We start from the raw sequence: 18,706 nt of genomic DNA on the forward strand, positions 1-18,706 counted from the left end.
TTTTGTGGCTTGCTGGCCAATGTGCCACCAGCTTCCAAAATCTGGGCACCAAATGCAATTCTTCTGTGATTTTTGTTTTGGTTGCTTCTTCTGTTTCTTTACATGTTTCAGAAAACTAGAACATTCCTGCTTCCTAAATAAATAAATAAAATCAATTAATACATATAAAATGAAAGCTGTGTGGTGGCATCACCTCTTTATAAGAGAACTAGAATTTAAGAGCTTTTAGTCATTTGAAAATGGTACACTCAGATTTATATTAGATTTTAAAGAATAGACATGATTTCTAAATATGTACTTTAAAAAAATATTCTGGGCCAGATCCTGAGGTTCTTATTCAGGCAAAACTGATTAACTTCACTTGGAATTTTCCCTAAGTAAGGCCTGAGTAGAGATTGAGTTTAGACCTCCAGATTTGGTCTTCTGCCCTTAGAAAATTGCAACAAATGTATCAATTTCAGAACAATGTTCTGGTATTCGCTCTACATTTTATTGTTTCTCGCTCCCATTCTGTCTCTCTCTGTAACTACTTCACAGGTAACTTTAATCTTTGCTGCCATTTCTCAGTTCCACATTACATTCTGTCACGTTTTTTATTTTCCTCCTTTTGTGTTTACATTTTCCATCTCTTTCTCTTCCACCTTTTCTATCCTATTCCTTCCTCTTCTTTTGTGTTCGCTCTTCTTTTCTCTGATCCCATTTTTCAATGTTCTACCAGTTACTGTTCTGTTATTTCTTTCCTTTTTCTGTATTCTGCACTCCTCAGTCTTCTCTCTTTCTCTCATTCCCCGTGCTCATTCTCTTCTGTGTTCTGGCTGGAAGAAAAGTGAAATGGATCACAATTATCTTCCCTGGTGCACCAGTAGACAATGATCCTAGCCATTTTCACTTCCCTGTCAGCTGGAACAAAAAGAAGTGGAACAACAACAAAAATAAGATTTTGGGTTTGAGGAACCCTCTACCTCCACTTCAGAGATCAGCATTTGGATCAGTTTTAATATTGCTGCCAGCATCCATTGTGTCAAACAGTAGGTCTGCAGCGTCAGACTTCTTATTGTAACATCTAATGCCATCAGCAGTCCATTAGCACAGGCCCTGGCCTCTTATAGAAAGCAACACCTGTTCTGGACTAAAAGTGCACAGACCCACTTTTATAGCAATGATTTATTTTCAATTACTCTTTTCCTCTTTTAAATTATGGGCACTAGCTTCCTGTTGTCCAGCCACACTTTGTTGGATAGTTATTTCTACAACGACACATACTTGCTCCTGAAGCATGAGAGTGCAGAAGTTAATTCAGTGGGCTGCTGCCATAAAGAGATGGCTGCACCATCAGAATATACTTATCCCACCCCTCCAGAACAGCCTGGTGATGATGAGGCTTGTTGGTATAGGCCTAGTCCTGCCATACTTAATACAGCAAAAAGTCCATTCAAGTCAAAGGAAATATTGCTCCATTAAGGACCACAGTTTGCCCCCTAACCACGAGCTAATTCCAGTCACCAGATATCAGTATTGTGTTACATTTGGCTTCCCTGATTTTTCCCAATCTGGACACAAGTCTTGTGTCAGCCAAATAGTCACATGGTAAGTAAATTTTTGCTGAAGGGACTACCATTAGCTACACAACTTTTAAAAAAAAATCCCCAGTGTTTAGTGATCGCACTGTCTGTGTCTCTCAAAAGTTTGGAAGTGCCATGGGAATGTGAAAATATTTTAAATTTCAAGTGATTACAGTGGTTGTCATGCCAGCCATGTCTGCTTTATTGGTTACGCGCAATGCACAGAAAATTTTCTAACACCCAATGTTAATCACCCCCCTGGATGTATTACCTGACTGCTATTCGTTGCATCTAGAATTGGAATCAGGAACACCTGCATGGGATCCTGAGCTATAAGGTTTTAGCATCAAGCTATGTTGTTACTCATGTATGCATGTTAAAACTCCATTTCAGTGTGCTTGGAGCAACCATGATTGCTAGGAATTAGGGCACAAAGCACCAAATGAAATTGGCTGGAAACAGTTGGGTGGAAGCATGCTTCTTTAGCTTTATATTTATTTATTTTGAAGAAGCTATTGCATTTATTTCGAGGGGAGGATGGCTCCGGATTTGTAGCTTTTTGGTTTTGTTTTGTTTTTTAAAGTGAATTTTGTAAGGCATGTCTTTTAGTGAAATAGTTTCCTGACCCCCAGTCTGGAATAAAAGCTGGCCATACCCCAAATTTTTAAAGATTCTTGATTAAGAGTTTAGCCAGTTGGAGGAAGTCATGGCTTTAGATCCAAAGAATTTGCACATTAGTGACCTAAACAAATGTCTGTCTAAAGTTTCCTAAGTTTTTCACTCTGATACGTACATTACTTGTATTATAACAATACTTGACCTTCTAATATGAAATCTGAATTCGACAACTACTTTTTCAGTTGCACTTTGTTCACTTGTGCACTGGCCAGTTATGATGTCAGGACTGGAAAAGCAATGGCAAAAGTTGCATACAGCTGTTAAAAATTGCTAAACTGGTTTTAAAAAAACAAAAAAAAAAACACTGAGTAATTTTTCCAGTCACTTGCCGTGAATCCTCAGTAATATATTTTTATAAGGGAGAAAAAAACTGGTAAAAAGGGGGATGATGCTTCCAAACTTTGGAACAATTGTGATTTTTCTGTTTTTCCTAAGTCTGTCTTCCTGTAGCCTGTCCAGCACCTAATCTATTTGGTACTTACCTCATAATTCTCCCACTTTAAATGGGATTTTCCCCATTTCGGCCCATTGGTTTCACCTCCTTACCACCTTCTAAGTTGTCCCACATTCTGTTTTAACTTTCTTTTCTTTCTTTATTTACGTCCATTACAGCCAGATCTCTATGGCTCACAGATGTGCACAGGGAAGCTCCCAGAGGTGCGTCACAGGCCCAAAAGAAGCTTGCATCAAAGTGCTTCTTTGAGATGTCATAGCACTGCAGCAGCAGGTTCATGTGTGTGCAGTAGATTTGTTGCTTGGCTTATCCCACATTTTTGTCATTAATCCCAAACTCTGGAGGCCCATGTCACACATTGATTTGCAGAGAACTTGGTAGGCAGAAGCCATGTAAAATGTATATCTAGAGCGGGGTGGCACCAAGGTTACGCTTAGATGCACCTCAGGTATAGGCTTTATTCGGTAGCTCCTCTAATTCGCTGCTAGATGTTGGCTGTGTGGTAAAAGGGGGAAATTGTAGATTCTGAAACTTAGGAAATTATACTGGATGTTTAAAGCAATTTGTCAACAATAATATTCCAATGCAAATTTGCAGCTTTCCGAGATTGGATCAATTTCCAAATGTCACCCTACCTCCTAAGATGATTGAAAACTCATGCTAGGCTTTGGCACTTCCAGCCTGTTTTCTGAGTTCCGACTTTCTATAAATTGTTAATAACAAGCATAGAGAGCTAAGGGCGCTGAAAAGAGACTTCCTTAGCAGCAGCAGCTGTGTTACAACTCGGTGTTAGAATTTTTACATTTCAATCCAAATTGTTGCCCCCTTCTCCAAACTAGAAGCAATATTCCCCTGATCTAGACATACATTTATTTGACAGTATCAGGGAGGGGGTTTATCTTTTAATTAGAACAGCAACTATATATTTCCATTATTAAGCATTGAAAATCCAGTGTAAAGCTCCTAAAATACACTGTGTTGTCCACAAATAGAGAGTAGTCTTGTTATGTCTGCACTTAATCACCAGGAAAACAAGCTAAGCCTTAAATCATTATTCCATGGAAGAGCAGAGTTGATTTAAAGATGAGTTTCATGCACGTTTTTTCCTGTCAGTCATAACATTCTTTTCTTTTTTAAAAGTTGGATCCTGGTTTTAGCTCTGTATTTTGATAGAGAAGAGAATGATTACATCTACTGTGTCAGTTTCTTATTTTAAATGTAAGGCATCAATTAAAGTTTCCGAAAGTAATCTTACAGGTAGCATGGGATTCTTGGTAAGGAACTATGCTGGCTCTGGCTGCTGAATTTCCTAAATCAGCATTCTTTCTACTTGGCATCCACAGGGAATTCCAGAGCAATGGGCCAGGCTGTTACAGACCTCCAATATAACAAAACTAGAGCAAAAGAAGAATCCACAAGCTGTTTTAGATGTTCTCAAATTCTACGATTCCAAAGAGACAGTTAACAACCAGAAATACATGAGCTTTACTTCAGGAGGTAAGTTGAAGCCACGCTGTGCAAGAAACTGAAAGCCAAACTGCTTCAAAAGTAAAACAAGTGTCTTCGAAGTGCAAAGAAGTGACCAGAAAGACATTCCAGTGACAAGGAAAGATCTAATATCCTGGAGTTGAATGCTGCTTCCTCCCAAAGATGCAGTTGCAAATGTGGAAGAGCAATTGGATAATCTGTTTTTTTTTGTTACTTTGTTTTCAAAATTAAATAAGAGGATTGAGTGAAACAGTCACTGTCTCTTTCATTCTGAAGCCACAAATAACTGGTGATCTGCTCAGGAGGTAGGTGCTATGCATAAATATATGAAATGTATACAACATTTCTGCTATCATGGAGTCTTCCTAGGAATCTGGATGAAGGATCAAAGAGAAGGAGGCACTTCTAGAGGCTACAGCATCTTCATTCTGGGGATTTCATTGCAACTGAGGCGCCATAATTTGGAAGCCTCCAAATGTGACTTTGCTGTCTTTTCCTAAGTTTTCTGTTCATTCTGCAAGGTCACTAAGCAGCATTGAGAAAATGTTTTCAAGGAGAATAATTCTGAATTTTAGTTTATATTTTTTTCAGCGTGTTCTGTTTTGTTTTTTTTTCCTTGTTAGCTAAAGGAACCCTGTTGCCGGGTAATAAATCATGTCTACCAAGGAAGCAGAGGCTTCACACTGAGTAGAGTGTGTATGGCTTTAGTAATGATGTGTTCTTTTCTGTATCATGGCTCTCCTAAGTAGTGAGCTGATTCCTACACGAAAATGTTGTGATACAGTTAAGTTTGTAAAGACATAGCTATTATTTCTGCTAATGTGGCGTTCAAATCCAGCAGCATGTGAGCAACATCTGTAACTTTCTTGACCTGAAGTTGTTCATCTGATAGAGCTAATAAAAATGCCGCCATCAGTGCCAGTGAAGACAGTGACTTCCTTGAACCTGGTGGCGCAACTGAGACCCGTAATTCAAAAATTGATTGCCTGACTAACCTTAAATTTACCCCCCACTAAAATAACAATTAACTCTGGGATAAGATATCAAACATGCAAAATTTCAGGCTTGTAGGAGTTTTGTGCATGTGTGTGTGTTTGCAAAAGCTAGAGGGATGGTGATCCGCTTTAGAAGGAAAACTGACCTACGTGCTTATGGAGTTGCTATTGTGGCTTCATAATAATAGAACAATATGAGGGGGGTTATACTGAACCTTTTCTATAGGAAGGTTTTGACCCCACTAGAAAGAAAAATGCATGTATTTGCAATCTTTTTATGCAAGTGACTTTATTGTAAGCCTGACTTCAAACTGCCTTCCCTATTGGTGAAGGACGTGTGCTGGACCACTTCCCTTTACTATCCCAAACGAGAGGAGTAGAGTGAAACATGGAAAACAGACACTAAAGTAAAATGTGGACATTGTAGTAAAGAAATAGCCCAGATCATTCCACCATCTTGCTGTCATCTTTATAGAGTAACTGGTTTTGCCAAAGGAGTGTTGTGAATGAAATCTAGCGAGTTTTGGATGAACTTGTTTTGCTGGATTCCCCAGAACAAGCTTTGTTATGAAAAGTATCTAGCTAATCTTCCTTTGCACCTTTCAGATAAGAGCGCCCACGGATACATAGCAGCCCATCCTTCGGTGAGTGTAAAAAAATAACAGCGATTTCATTTATGGTGTTTGGGTAAGTGTGGTGGAGTAAGCCATAAACTCTGAATTTTCTGGTATTCAGAATACCAGTCTCCTCTGCTGAAAGAAGTCAGACACAACAGCTTTGCAGCAGTGGTATTTAGATTCCATTGGCTATTTTTAATTTTCTGTTTAATACCTGACAGACAGATTAACGTCGGGGTTTGTTGACGAGGAATTGCTCACTGTTCCCAGCCCTTTATGATTTATATTCTTTAGTACAGTGTGTTATTCCAGGCTTTCTAACTACACTTTAGTGTAGTTTTTTTCCATCTTAAAATAAAATCTCTACTCAATTTTTTTGCTTTTGTACTTCTGTGATTTAATTAGCTATTTGACTGAACATAAATAAGGTTAGAAATTATTCAAAACTCACTGAAAGAATTTGTAAGAATGTTTTAAACATTGGTCCATTATAATTAATGCTGAATTACTGTGGAAATCCCAGAGATATATTTATGACTTCCATATTAATATTGACTGAGTTTATCAGTATTAACATTATTGCATTAAATATCAATCATTAATTAGGGATTTGGCCTTTATTTTAAATTCAGTGACTCAATTTCACAGTTAAAGTTTTTAACTAAAGCCAGATCCATTATCCATAATAAAATACATTTCTGGAAGAATACTGCAATCACATAGGAATATAATCAGTATGGCCTTCAAAGTGGTTCCTACCAGTGGTTATGGCGTCCTTAGGAACTATCACTGTATCTCATCCTATGGGATATAACCAGTAGCAAGATACAAGCTCCTACACGACAATAGCCTATGCAAGGGATTCGACAGGAATCTTATATAAGAAGGAAGGTGGGAGCGCTATTGCAGTACAAAGAAATCATTCAATTCCTACTAACTGAGTTTCACCCAGTAATACAAGTCTGGTATTGTATATAGTTTAGCATCACAATTCTAGTGTTGTCACATCATCCGTGGAACCCTTCTAGGGTATGGAAATGGTTTGTTGTGGTCCTGCATCATAGAAGTGAGATTATTTTATTGCATGATTTTTTTTTTCAAAAACGTGTAAGTGTGTAAAATACGAATATTAAACAGGAAACCTTACAGTCATGTGATACGCTACAGAATAATATATACTCTTTCCCACTTACACTAAGACAGCTCCAAGCTCTGGCAAAGTTGCATGATATCATATAGAATATGGTGAATGCTCCTCTGACCTGGTAGTTGGGTTATGCAGCATATAATTCTCAAGTTTTGACTCTTTAGTAACTTCTTTTACAGGTCACCATTTTCAGCAAAATCCGTGGTGCAGTGAAATAGATTCTCAAGGGAGATGCAGTATCACTGTATATAAATTTAAGGACAAATTAATTAAGGCAGTGGTAGGAATGGTGTAGTGAACTGTTCTGCAAACTACAAGGGTTTAGACTGGATGATCCATACAATCATTTCTGTCCCTTCTAACATTGATACCAGATACTGTATTGAAGAGAAGTGGCCATCTCACAGGTTATGTGAGAGACCTGATTATTTAGAACAAGTGTCCCCAGTCAGCATAAGATCCTGCTTTGATAACCATGTTATTCTCTGTGTTCCTTCTCTTAACCCCCCTATAAAATTCCTTTCAGCATTTGGTAAATGTTTGATTGGACTTTTTCCCCCCAGTTTATTGTTCTTCTAGCAATTCTAGCCATTAGTCCACATTTTAGGTATAGTAGCTGGGCTTATGGTAATTGCAGTCCCATTAACTTTAGACACTGATTCACTGAAACCTGGCAAAGAGCAGAAATACTATAAGCATTAAGCATTAGATGAAGATAAATGTGAAAAGCATCTAAACAGGAAAAAATAATGTTTTGCAGGGTAAAATAATAAAAAAAAGCATCGCTTTTCTCTATAATACAGAATTTCCTGTTAGACTTAATGAAGGATCCTTTGAGCTTTGAAGTGCATTAATTAGTCTAACTGGTAGACTTGTTAGCTTAATTAACTGTTACCATTTCTGCAAACATGTTACCAAAGCAATACACCATGAACTAGAGGTGATTTTCTAACTCCTGCATCTGTTCAGGTATTGTTCTCAGTTGAATTAGTCTTCCATTAAGTATGTAAATGAATGATTTATTTGCCTTTATTTAACTCTAATAATGCAGCATAGGATACACTTCACTAGCCCAAATGCTAGTACCGTACCAAGACTGGCCATGAATAAATAAGAGGCAGATGAAAAACACCAAAATGAATTAACCAAACACTACATATATTTGTAATCGTAAAAAAAGAATGCACCATATGCAACTAATAACTGCGGTTTCTACAACTATATATAAATGTAAAATTCTCTGCTATGTCTGAATAGATTAATGCTGTACATTATTAACAAGCCTCCTATGCTGTCTTTAAAAAATAAGTGAACAATCAGTTATGCTACTGCCTTTTATCCACAGAGCACAAAAACTGCATCAGAACCCCCATTAGCTCCCCCAGTTTCAGAAGAAGAGGATGAAGATGATGAAGAAGAAGAAGACGACAATGAACCTCCACCTATTATTGCACCACGACCTGAGCATACAAAATCAGTAAGTTCACTAGCAGCTTTGGTTACTGTTGTCATTGTATGGTATAATTGAGAAATGTATCTGTTATAATAGGAAAGTGTATAGAGTTCCTTTTGGGTGAAGACTCAGTGTTAGAATCCTAACTATAGCTTTTAATTCCCATGAACCTACAGAAGCCAGGAGATTCTGATTTGAGGCTTTTCATGTAATCCTGAGCTTTTCCCATTATGCCAATAGGTATTGTGAAACTCTGAGTTCAGTTTTTATATTGTGTTTGTGTATATGTAATACTGTGTTACTTAAAATACATATATATAAACGTGGACTTAGCCATGGTCAGTGGAGAGAAGGCTTATGATAGTGCTAGCTCTCCTGCTTGCTTCCTTGCTGAGAGAGAGAGAGACTGAACAGATGTGATGGGGAGATGAAATGTAGAGCAGATATAGACAATGCGATTCCTTGTCTTCTAACAGGACAAAGTATTTGTCATATTAAAGACAGATAAAATATATAAATGTTTTCCTAATGATGCTATTCTATGCACGCAATTGCTGTAGTTACTACAGGGATGATACACAGTTGTGAATGGGAGAAGTGATCTGCGAGATCACAAATTGAAGGAGGGAATTCCGCAGGATAGTGACTCTATTAAGATGTGGTCCCCATCATGAAAATAATAAGGCCTTTTATTATAACAGTGGGATCTGTCATGTCTAAATGCACTCTTTAGAGGATGAAAATACAGACCACCCCAAATCAGCCGTATCCAGTTCTGCTGAATGTAACCTGATCATTGTGATTCAGTTGAGCAGACGTTGGCTTTGGTGATGTTTGCATCATGGCTGCTACTGAGTTTTTGTGGAAACTGCTCCCATCAAGACCAAACTCTTTTATGTTCTTACTTCAACTCCTACCGCATGGACTAGATAGACTAATATTTCCTTTAGAGCTGTGATCTGTGAGGTCAGTACATACTTTTGGGGATTCCAAGATCCAATCTGATAGACTAGCTTCTCCAGAGCTGTTGTTATTTGTAACATGAGACCAAAATGGCTCCAGAAGCAAAATAATAATGTCTACATGTCATTACCTTTCTTTAGATGATTTTCTTCTTCTTAAAGAAAAGCAAACAGCTTTCTGAATAGCAATAGCTGTCTTGCATTTACATTAATTTGCTCTATTACAATAGTAAGATTATTTACATTTTTGAGTGGAAAGAACCGATGATCCAATCCTAAAGGATTTGGACAAATCCAAAATTCCTTCCTCAATTTTTCCTTTGGAAACTCCCTTGAAATGCATGAGAGTTTTGCTTGAGTAAGGATTTCTGGATTTAGCCCTTGTGCAACAGAAATAATTTATAGAAGGTCTATCCCAAAGGCACAGAGCTAGTGCTGGGTACTGCTCTGCAGGAGATGTTCTGACTTAACTGACCTAAAATAAGTTTTTGTTACTAATTTCTCCTGTTTGTTCTATGGGGCCATCACAGGCTCTGGAGCAGTGGTGGGCAACCTGAGGCCCATGGGCCACATGCGGCCCGCCAGCGGATTACCCTGGCGGGCCGCAGGTTGCCACCACTGCTCTGGAGGATGAGCTGGATACACCTCTGCCTCATGCATCTTCAGCAGCAGTTTTCACTGAGTTCCAAAAATCTTTTTATTACTGATTGTCAAGAGATGCGCCTTCCCTGTTGTGCCCCCTACTAGCCAAGCTTGGCTCTGCAGAGGCCAGCCTCAGTTTCCCCTTAAAATGTCCACATTTCCTCTGCTGGAGGTCCAACTTATTAAACCCTGCACAAAGTATTTCAAAATAGAATTCAGACCCACTGTCTTCACCCCAGTTTCATCTGGGCCTAGTCTCTCCTCCCTGAGTGTCTGTTCTCTCTTTGGAGTTTCGTTCTTTCACCCCAGTACCAAACTGGGCACAGCTTCTCTTCCCCAAGTGTCTGTCTTCTTACTCTCCCAGCACTTCTTGCCTGGAGTTTGAGCCCAGGTCAGAAAGAGCCCAGCTTGAGACTCTGTTCCCAGGCTGTACGTGTTAGCAGAGAATTTTGAATCACCGAGACACAGAGCCTCACAATGTCATTTTTACAGTCACCCTTCAGAGCTTAAGCAGACTATAAGCAAGTAAATGTTCCCCTCCAGGGTTTGAAATACAAAATTGCAGCACCAAGAACCTAAAAATGAAACTGACTATAAATAAGGATAAAACTGACTTCATTAGTTTTCATTGTCCCTGTTTTGAGAAATGCACAAACACCTTAATGTAAGTTGCCATTGGTGATAATAAGTAAAGGAACATAATTTGATTTTGTGTTTTTCCAGTATGACACTTAAGTTGGCAGAGTCCCTATAAAGATTTATATGTGAGATAAAACCTCATGGGGATCCATCTCCTTAGCCACCTTTCTGACCCCAAAATAATTTTCTGTTGCAGATCTACACTCGGTCTGTAATTGAACCTGTTGCTGCACCAGCACTAGTTAAAGAGGCTACGACCCCTCAGCCTGAGAACTCAAACACCAACACTTTGTACAGAAACACAGACCGGCAACGAAAAAAATCCAAGATGACGGATGAAGAGATCCTAGAGAAATTGAGTAAGTGTCCTGCCCTTACCTCTTGTTTGATAAAACGTTGTCTAAATATGTCCCTCCTGTATGCCTGCAGAAGGAATGTCCTTATTTTAGTGTCACTGGGACACTTGGGCTTTCTTGTACACCCAGCAATTGTGCTCGATGGACAGGAAACAGAAATGGAGGGAATCCCTTCCTTCTCAGTGGGCAACTGTGATTTGCCTGCCTGTGCTTTCTAAGGTGCAGCAGAGAGAGAGAGAGAACATTTCTGGATAAGCTGAACACTGTTGCCTAGTAACCCCTGGTTTACTGAGTCGCTAACAGGTGTCCATTGGGCTGAGCAGAAAACACGTATTACACCTCTTCTACAGTAGTAGTAAGTGCTTCTGGTGAGCATCCCCTCCCCTCGAGATACTATGCATGTTTTGGGTCTGCAGTGGCATAATGCCGCCAATTACTGCTGTTTTGGCCATGCACCTCCTCTCCTCCCGCCCCAGCATGGCTAAGTTCATTAAGCTATAGCTTAGCCCTTAGTATGCAAATACTCATATTTACAAGCCATTGTTTCTGTTGTGATTTCATATAAACCTTTATTAAACTCAGATTGCAGACTTAGTGGTATAGAAGGGAGATCCTTATGACTGTATCTTCATTACAGTTCTGTGCTCTCTGGCATTTATATATACCAAGGCTGAATTTGGTCCAGTAATTAAAACTACCTATACAAGGCACCAACCATTGAAATGCAGCAGCCTCTGGGGTGGAAAGCTTCAGCTGTTAATACAGAGCAGCACTACACTGGAAGTCTGCTTAGGCCCTAATATTAAAGCCTGACCAGAACTCAACCCGAGCCCAAGAGTGTTATTCATGCCGGACACTTGTAGGGTGTTAGTTTTGCTCGCAGAGCTATGGGCCACTGGCCAGAGGCTCGGACAGGGTGGGGGGAGGGGAGAGGAGCGAGACTAAAGAAAGAAGGGTGGAAGGAGAGAGGAGCACGGGAATGGTGGGGAGGAGACTGGGGAAGGGGAGGGAGGGGAGTAGGGAGGAGAAGAGAGGCAAAAATAGGAAGTTGGACGAGGGCATCAGAAAATTGAAGTCTGTACACGCAGACGTTAAAAATGTCCTGACCTGAGCCAAAGAGTGTCGTTTTCATACTCGACCTGACCTGAGACTTGTATCTGGGTGCCGTCAGGTTGCAGGGGTCTACATTACAGTGCTGCTCATGGAATACCCACTACTACTTCCTGTAGCATCTAAGTATTCCTTGGAGTTCTTCCAACTAGGCATCATCTCAGCCTGTTTCTACTCAGCTTGTAAATTCTGTTGGGATCTCAACAAAATATGGTATTACTACAGTCACCCTGTAATTCATAGACATAGTCAAACCCTGTTAAAATTCCTCCTCCCTTCTGAGAATCTCATGCCCTGAAAGTTGTGATCCTTTTAAAAGACTAAGTCCCTTTTTATAAAGATGCTCCATTCTTGCAGGACAGGATGCATTTTAAAGGGTGCTGGAGCTGGGTTTGGTGCTCAAATGCTGTGACGTGTATGTTATCAAATCAAGATAGATAAAAAACAATGGAAGTTATAAAACCCTGAAAAAAATAATGGAAATCTGTCTTTATACTATACTCAGTTAAGTTTTACTTTTTAGCTTCACTCATTAAAAGTGTATAAAAAGAAGCTGGTGCCAGTAATCTGGGGTAATCAGATGCTGATTAAAAATCGTTGAGAACTGATTACGTTACATCTCTGCAAGCATCTCTCAGTAGCTAACCATCAATGCATCCATTGTAGTATGTACATGAGACTTTGTCACAATTAATTCATAACCAAATAATTCTGTAATGAGTCTACCTGTGAGCTACGCCAAAAAATAAATTGGTCATGGTCCAAGGATGTACACCAAATCCTGGTAAGTCTAGAGCAAAAGAGATTTACTCAGGCTTCTAAGCAAAATGACTGATCGTTGCTTCTTTCTTAGCAGACAGATACTCAGATTCCAAGAATAGGCCATTTCAGTCTGTTCCCCACTCTAACTAGTTGATAAATAATTTGAGTGGAGAGTTCTAGATCTTTTTTTTTTTTAACATTTTAAATTTGATTCTGAAGTCAACAACATTCTGAATTGAGAAAAATGTGTCCTTAAAATGAATAAAAGTTTGAGATAATCTGTAATGCAACGCTTTTATAACAGGCTCTGTATAACAGCCGCCTTGTCACAGCAGAGAGCGTGGTTCTTCACTGACCAGGCAAATGTTAACGCTTGTACCTGTGCTCAAGGTGTCCCTTGTACATCACTGCTAGTATTAACTAACAAAAATCTTTACAATCTGATATGAATCCTAATGCTTACCCCTTAGAAGTGAGAACCCAAACACTACTGTAGTGTTTTTAGTGACAATGTGCCTTTTGCAGATTGACTGGTAGATTGATAGAGGGTGAAGAATCGTTCTTGTTAACCTCTGAGGATAGGACAAGAAGCAATGGGCTTAATTTACAGCAAGGGAGGTTTAGGTTGGACATTAGGAAAAACTGACAGTTGAGCACTGGAAGAAATTGCCCAGGAAGATTGTGGTATCTTCATCATTGGAGGCTTTTAAGAACAGGTTAGACAAACAAACACTTGTCAGGAGTGTTTAGTTATTATTTAGTCCTGCCTTGAGCACAGGGGACTGGATTAGATGACCTATTGAGGTCCCTTCAGGTCCTATATGTCTATGATTCTGTGGTAGATCTATTAAGAGTTGGATCTCAAAGAAGTAGTACCTAGGAGACAATGAAGTGAGTTAGTAGATATTTTTCTAGTGCAGGTAAATCCAGGGCATATTAACACATAATGGCTACTTTAGCTGAGGCTACATATCTGAGGCATGCTTCTAACATGAGATCCCCAGGCACACTCCTGGTTTCATGAGGCATGCATACCTGCAGCAATGGATTATTCAAGATGTACAGCTATAATTGCCCATGTTTCTCAGCTTAGAACTGAGCCCTGGATTTATTTCCATTTATTTCTTTGAAGCATTATGACCACCTGATCTCCTTTTGCTAGCTCTGGAATCTGATATCCACATGAGCAAGGTCTTTGAAGGTCTGCCTCGAGCAAATATGTGACATGGAGATTTTAGAAAGAAACCCTAGCCTTCAAATTAGTTTAATTCTCTTTTGTGTGAAATATCATAGACTCTCAGGCTTAGGAGGGACCTCAGGAGGTCATCTAGTCCAACCCCCTGCTCAAATCAAAGCAGGACCAATCCCCAGACAGATTTTTGCCCCATATCCCTAAATGGCCCCCTCAAGGTTTGTACTTACAACCCTCGGTTTAACAAGCCAATGCTTAAACCACTGAGCTATCCCTCCCCCTTTGTGATTGCTTTCATCACATATTTTACTGGGGAGTAAATGCTCTAGTATTGAGATGGGATAAAATGAAATTCTGTCTACAATGAAATTGTTAATATTTTCCATTATAATTGTAAAACATAAATGTCCTGATTGTGCGTTCATATATGCCTGGTTTAGGCCTTGATTTGAGAAAGCACTTAACCATGCGCTTAAGTCCATCCCTGTTCAGGACAGCAGTTATGCATATTCTTCACTGTAAGTTTAAAGTTAGCCACATGCTTAAGTGCTGACCCATGTTAGGGGGTGCTATCCTGAATTGGGGTCTTACAACAGTGTAATGTTGACTTCAGTGGAATTACTCTGATTTGCACTGGTGTAAAAGGAAGAAGAGAGGAGAAACTGTAACTAATTTTACTAAAGTAATTTTCAAAATTAGGCACCTGAAAGTTGAGATGCCCAACATCAGTGCTACTTCTGAAAATTTTGACCTAAATGTATTTGTTAGTCTCTTTCTTCTCTGATCTCTTGTAGCAGGAAACCAGTGTCTTGTTACATCTCTAAGTGAGCTCCCGGAAAGTCCTCTTGATGGGTACACTATTGCTGTCAATACAGACACAGATTTAGTAGTATTCAATACAGCCCTAGAGTGATTCTAGATACAATTCTGTAGAGACGCATCCCAATCCCTATCTATAAGTTACCAGTCATTTTGTAGTGAAATTCTGTTTGCAGCAAAATGGAATATAGTAAAACTCCCGTCTTTCATTATTCATTTCAGTGGATTTCTACTCCTATAAGGAAGCTCGCTCTTATAGGAAGCATCACTGCTCTAATAGAGTTCCATTGCGGAACTCCCCTTGGAATGCAGCAGTTACTACCTTGCAGACCGCAGGTTTTAAGTACACTTTCTGAAGGGATGCTGAACACAGTTTATTCTAGGCTCTGATTGGTGCTAAACGGTGTTCATTATCAATTCAGCTGCATCTGTTGTCAGCAACAGGTATTTTTTGTGGCATGGACCAGGCTAAAGAGCATTTGCCGCTGCTCTATGCAGGAGAAGTAAGTCTCTGTGCAGCTGTCCCTCCTGTGGAGTAAAACAGAATTTGGCTCATCTTGCTGCATCATCTACCAAATGAAAATGAAGGTGTACCCTGCCCCAGAGCCCAGTGTTCCTCACCACTGCAGAGGATCAGGAGAGCATATCATTATTCCCAAGGTGAAGAAGTGACTCTTTTGCTATATAGCTCCTCTCTGCTATAATGAATCTCAACTCACCATGAAGCATTTTTGTGTGAGTTCCCTTTATGCCTAAAATGCCCTTCATTCTAATTACGGGTAATACCAAGCGACTGTCATTGGGACACTACTGTTTCTTAAAATAACAAACATTCGTAATATATTTTTTCCCTGCTAAAAAAAAAGTCTCTGGATAAAGAGGACAGTAAAGTGTTGTGATTGTGTGTCTACAACTGAAAGAGCAATGCAGAGAAATTGTTTCTGTATTCCTCAGAAATCACTGCTCTATCATAGGAAGTATTTAATTACTTTAAAATCTAATCATTTCATTTCTCCTTTCTGGATGTCAATTTTATTATTTTTATTTTAAACACATTTACTGCACTTCTCTCAATCTGTGGGAAAGGGTTGGTTAGTGGCTGTATATAATCACTCTACCAACTTCAGAGAGCATAAGTGGACTGGAATCAATAGCATTTCAGTGCTGTCATTCTGTTTGAAGTTTGCTTTGAGCAAACCCATGACACACTTGAAGAGAGGCCATTTCTCTTCCATTTATCAATCATTTGTCAGTGAGTGGGGATTATCACTTTTCCACCTAAATGTAAACTAGTTAACTTTTAGCAAGGTCCCTGAAATCCTGAGTTCAATAAATGTTTGACGGGGAGTCTGAAAATACAGTTAGAATACCTTGCGCTGCACTCTTATAGGATGAGGTGTGTGGGAGCTGGTTGCTGCACCTCCAGCCAGCAAGAACATATGCTCGACTCAGTAGCAAATGCTGGCTGGCGGATCATGATGCTCCTGGTTGGGGAAGTAGTATAGCACATGCCACAGCACATCCTCATTCCCGACAGTTCCCCATTAGGGATCTTTCCTTGACCAGCAGGATTCTTTTACTAAAGGGTGCACCAGACAGCATCTGTGCTTCCCACTGCAATGGCCAGAGAGGAGTCAATCAGACGCCCATCAGCATTAGATACCAGAGCACTGAGCTCCATAGTAATACCGTAGACAGGAGAGAAAAAGAGACTTACTTACAATTACTGGCAGCTCAACTGGATGTCCATAATTTGGAATTACAGGCAAACGTGTGTGTGAGACAGAGAGAAGAGTAAATTTTCAGATATGTGCACAAAAATCATCACATTCCAGACATTTTTTTCTCAGTCAAGGAATAATCTTCTCAACATATTTTAGGAGTATACACTGTACATTAAATCTTTAGTAGCTATTTACCCTGCCATTAAATCTTTAGTTTTTACTTTTCATCAGTTTTTATGTTTTATCTAGGAAAATGGACTAGAACAAGTAACATTAATTTTGTATTATTTGGGTTTATAAAATTGTGGCTTCATTCCTCAATTTAAGCACATGTAACCCTTCTGCCAGGTGGAGCCAGCAGCAACGAGGGTCGGGTTCAGTATCTAGGGGTTCCTTTTCACCAATACAACACAAAACTGGCTCAAGCCCCCACCCAGTGACCTGGGACAATTACACAGCACCCCCTGGGCGCCTCTAAGAGGCAATACTTCCCCTCTCGTAAGCACAGAGTCTGAGTGTAGCAAAAACTTTTAATAAAAGGAGGGGAAAAACTCAGCATTAATTTGGGAAAACACCACAACTAGGGTTTATAAACATAAACCATGAGCAAAAGACCCCGCTCCCAAGTAAGTTGGGCAATGTCCTTTTCTTGTCAGGTTCTTAAGTCCAGCAACCCAAAAGTCCCTTTAACATGCCCGTCCCTCCTCTGCATCCCACTCACAGTTGCTGTCCTGGGCTAGTGCTTCCCCAGAGTTCAGAGGTTCATCTGCAGAGTTCACTTCCCACCCTGGGTAAGGAGGCACCTTACACGCTCTGTGCTTTGGGCACTCGCTCGCCACCCTACCGCCAATTGTCACACCTCTCTGTGGGGCTCTGCTCTGGCCCTCTTGGCCAGCCACCCTGCTGACCGCTCACCATGCCTCTCCGCCAGCCACCCACTCACTGTGCCTCTATGCCAGCTGCCCTGCTGGCCACACCTCTTCACCAGCCTCTCTGCTGGCTGCACCTCTCCACCAGCCACCCACTCGCTGAGCCTCTCCACCAGCCACACAGATGGCCAATCGCCAAGATGTCTTCAGGACCCACCACTTAACACAGCTCTCAGCTGTTAGTGGAGGAGTCTCATTGCTGGTGAACACTGTGCAGTCTCTTGCAATAGAGACACTGTCCCAAAGTAGGTCTGATACTTAGATCTAGGTATTAGTGATTTCAGCTCTGCAGCATGTAACATGACCCTCAATTGAGACTAAATTAGCTCTTTTATTATACCATGGAAAGAGAGAGGGGGTCAAATGGTATCTAGGACCCTTAAACTGGACCCACACTAACAGGTATAAGTACCAGTCCCCACCCTCTTTTAACACATTGCATTTTGGAACCCATGTCCCCTGCCTAGCAAGTGCTGTTCAGCTGAGGGTAAGTCCCTCAATCGGCGTATGCCAGGTACAGTTCTGCTGCCCTCGATTCACACAAGCATAGCAAGGAGACTGGGGAACTAACACCAGCCACAAGTGATCTTTTGGGCAAGCAGTCCCATCATGCTGAGCACCTAGGCAGAGTGGGTGTGCCCATGCAAATGAGATCAGCTCCTGAAGTCCTTTTCCACAGCTCACCACTAGATGTCAGGCGAGAGCTCATTCAGACTCTGCTTACACACTCTTTCCCAAATACTGCCCTATTTGCTCCTGATTCAGCCCATTTACACTTCTGGCCAAGCAAGAAACTACCAAATTATTAGGATTTTTGTTTTCAGTGGGACTTGTGCTCCTAAATCACACTTTTGAAAATCCCACCCTTAATTCATTTGCAACTTTCTGAATATTACATGCAAAGCCTTTCAATCAATGCCCGTTGTTGCAATAATTATTCAGTAGAAGGCAGCACTCCATCCACCATAGCTTGTTGTTGAGATCAATTTATTTATAAAATTACCAGCACCTTATTAATGTAGATAACTTTTAAAAGAAGGTAAAAGCTACAGTCTGAAGAATACCGCTGCTCTTCTAATCCATTTAAAATGCCATTTCATGTAGTGAGATTAGCATGTGTGTACACTGTAAGTATCGAGTAAAATGTTTGTTACTGATCAAAGTCAGACTGAAGACA

The 18,706-nt window shown here is 40.2% G+C and overlaps 1 protein-coding gene across 2 annotated transcripts in view; it reads left to right on the forward strand.

Moving 5' to 3' along the window:
• PAK3 (p21 (RAC1) activated kinase 3) overlaps nt 1-18,706 on the forward strand; it is a 181,308-nt gene that overhangs the window by 137,635 nt on the left and 24,967 nt on the right. For both annotated transcript variants that reach the window (XM_045030768.1, XM_045030767.1), the window contains exons 4-7: nt 4,038-4,191; nt 5,784-5,821; nt 8,287-8,418; nt 10,834-10,996. In XM_045030768.1, the coding sequence (XP_044886703.1) occupies nt 4,038-4,191; nt 5,784-5,821; nt 8,287-8,418; nt 10,834-10,996 (487 nt within the window). The remainder of the gene's footprint in view (nt 1-4,037; nt 4,192-5,783; nt 5,822-8,286; nt 8,419-10,833; nt 10,997-18,706) is intronic.

The sequence above is a fragment of the Mauremys mutica genome, chromosome 9 (assembly GCF_020497125.1).
Source record: "Mauremys mutica isolate MM-2020 ecotype Southern chromosome 9, ASM2049712v1, whole genome shotgun sequence".
Classification (NCBI taxonomy): domain Eukaryota; kingdom Metazoa; phylum Chordata; order Testudines; family Geoemydidae; genus Mauremys; species Mauremys mutica.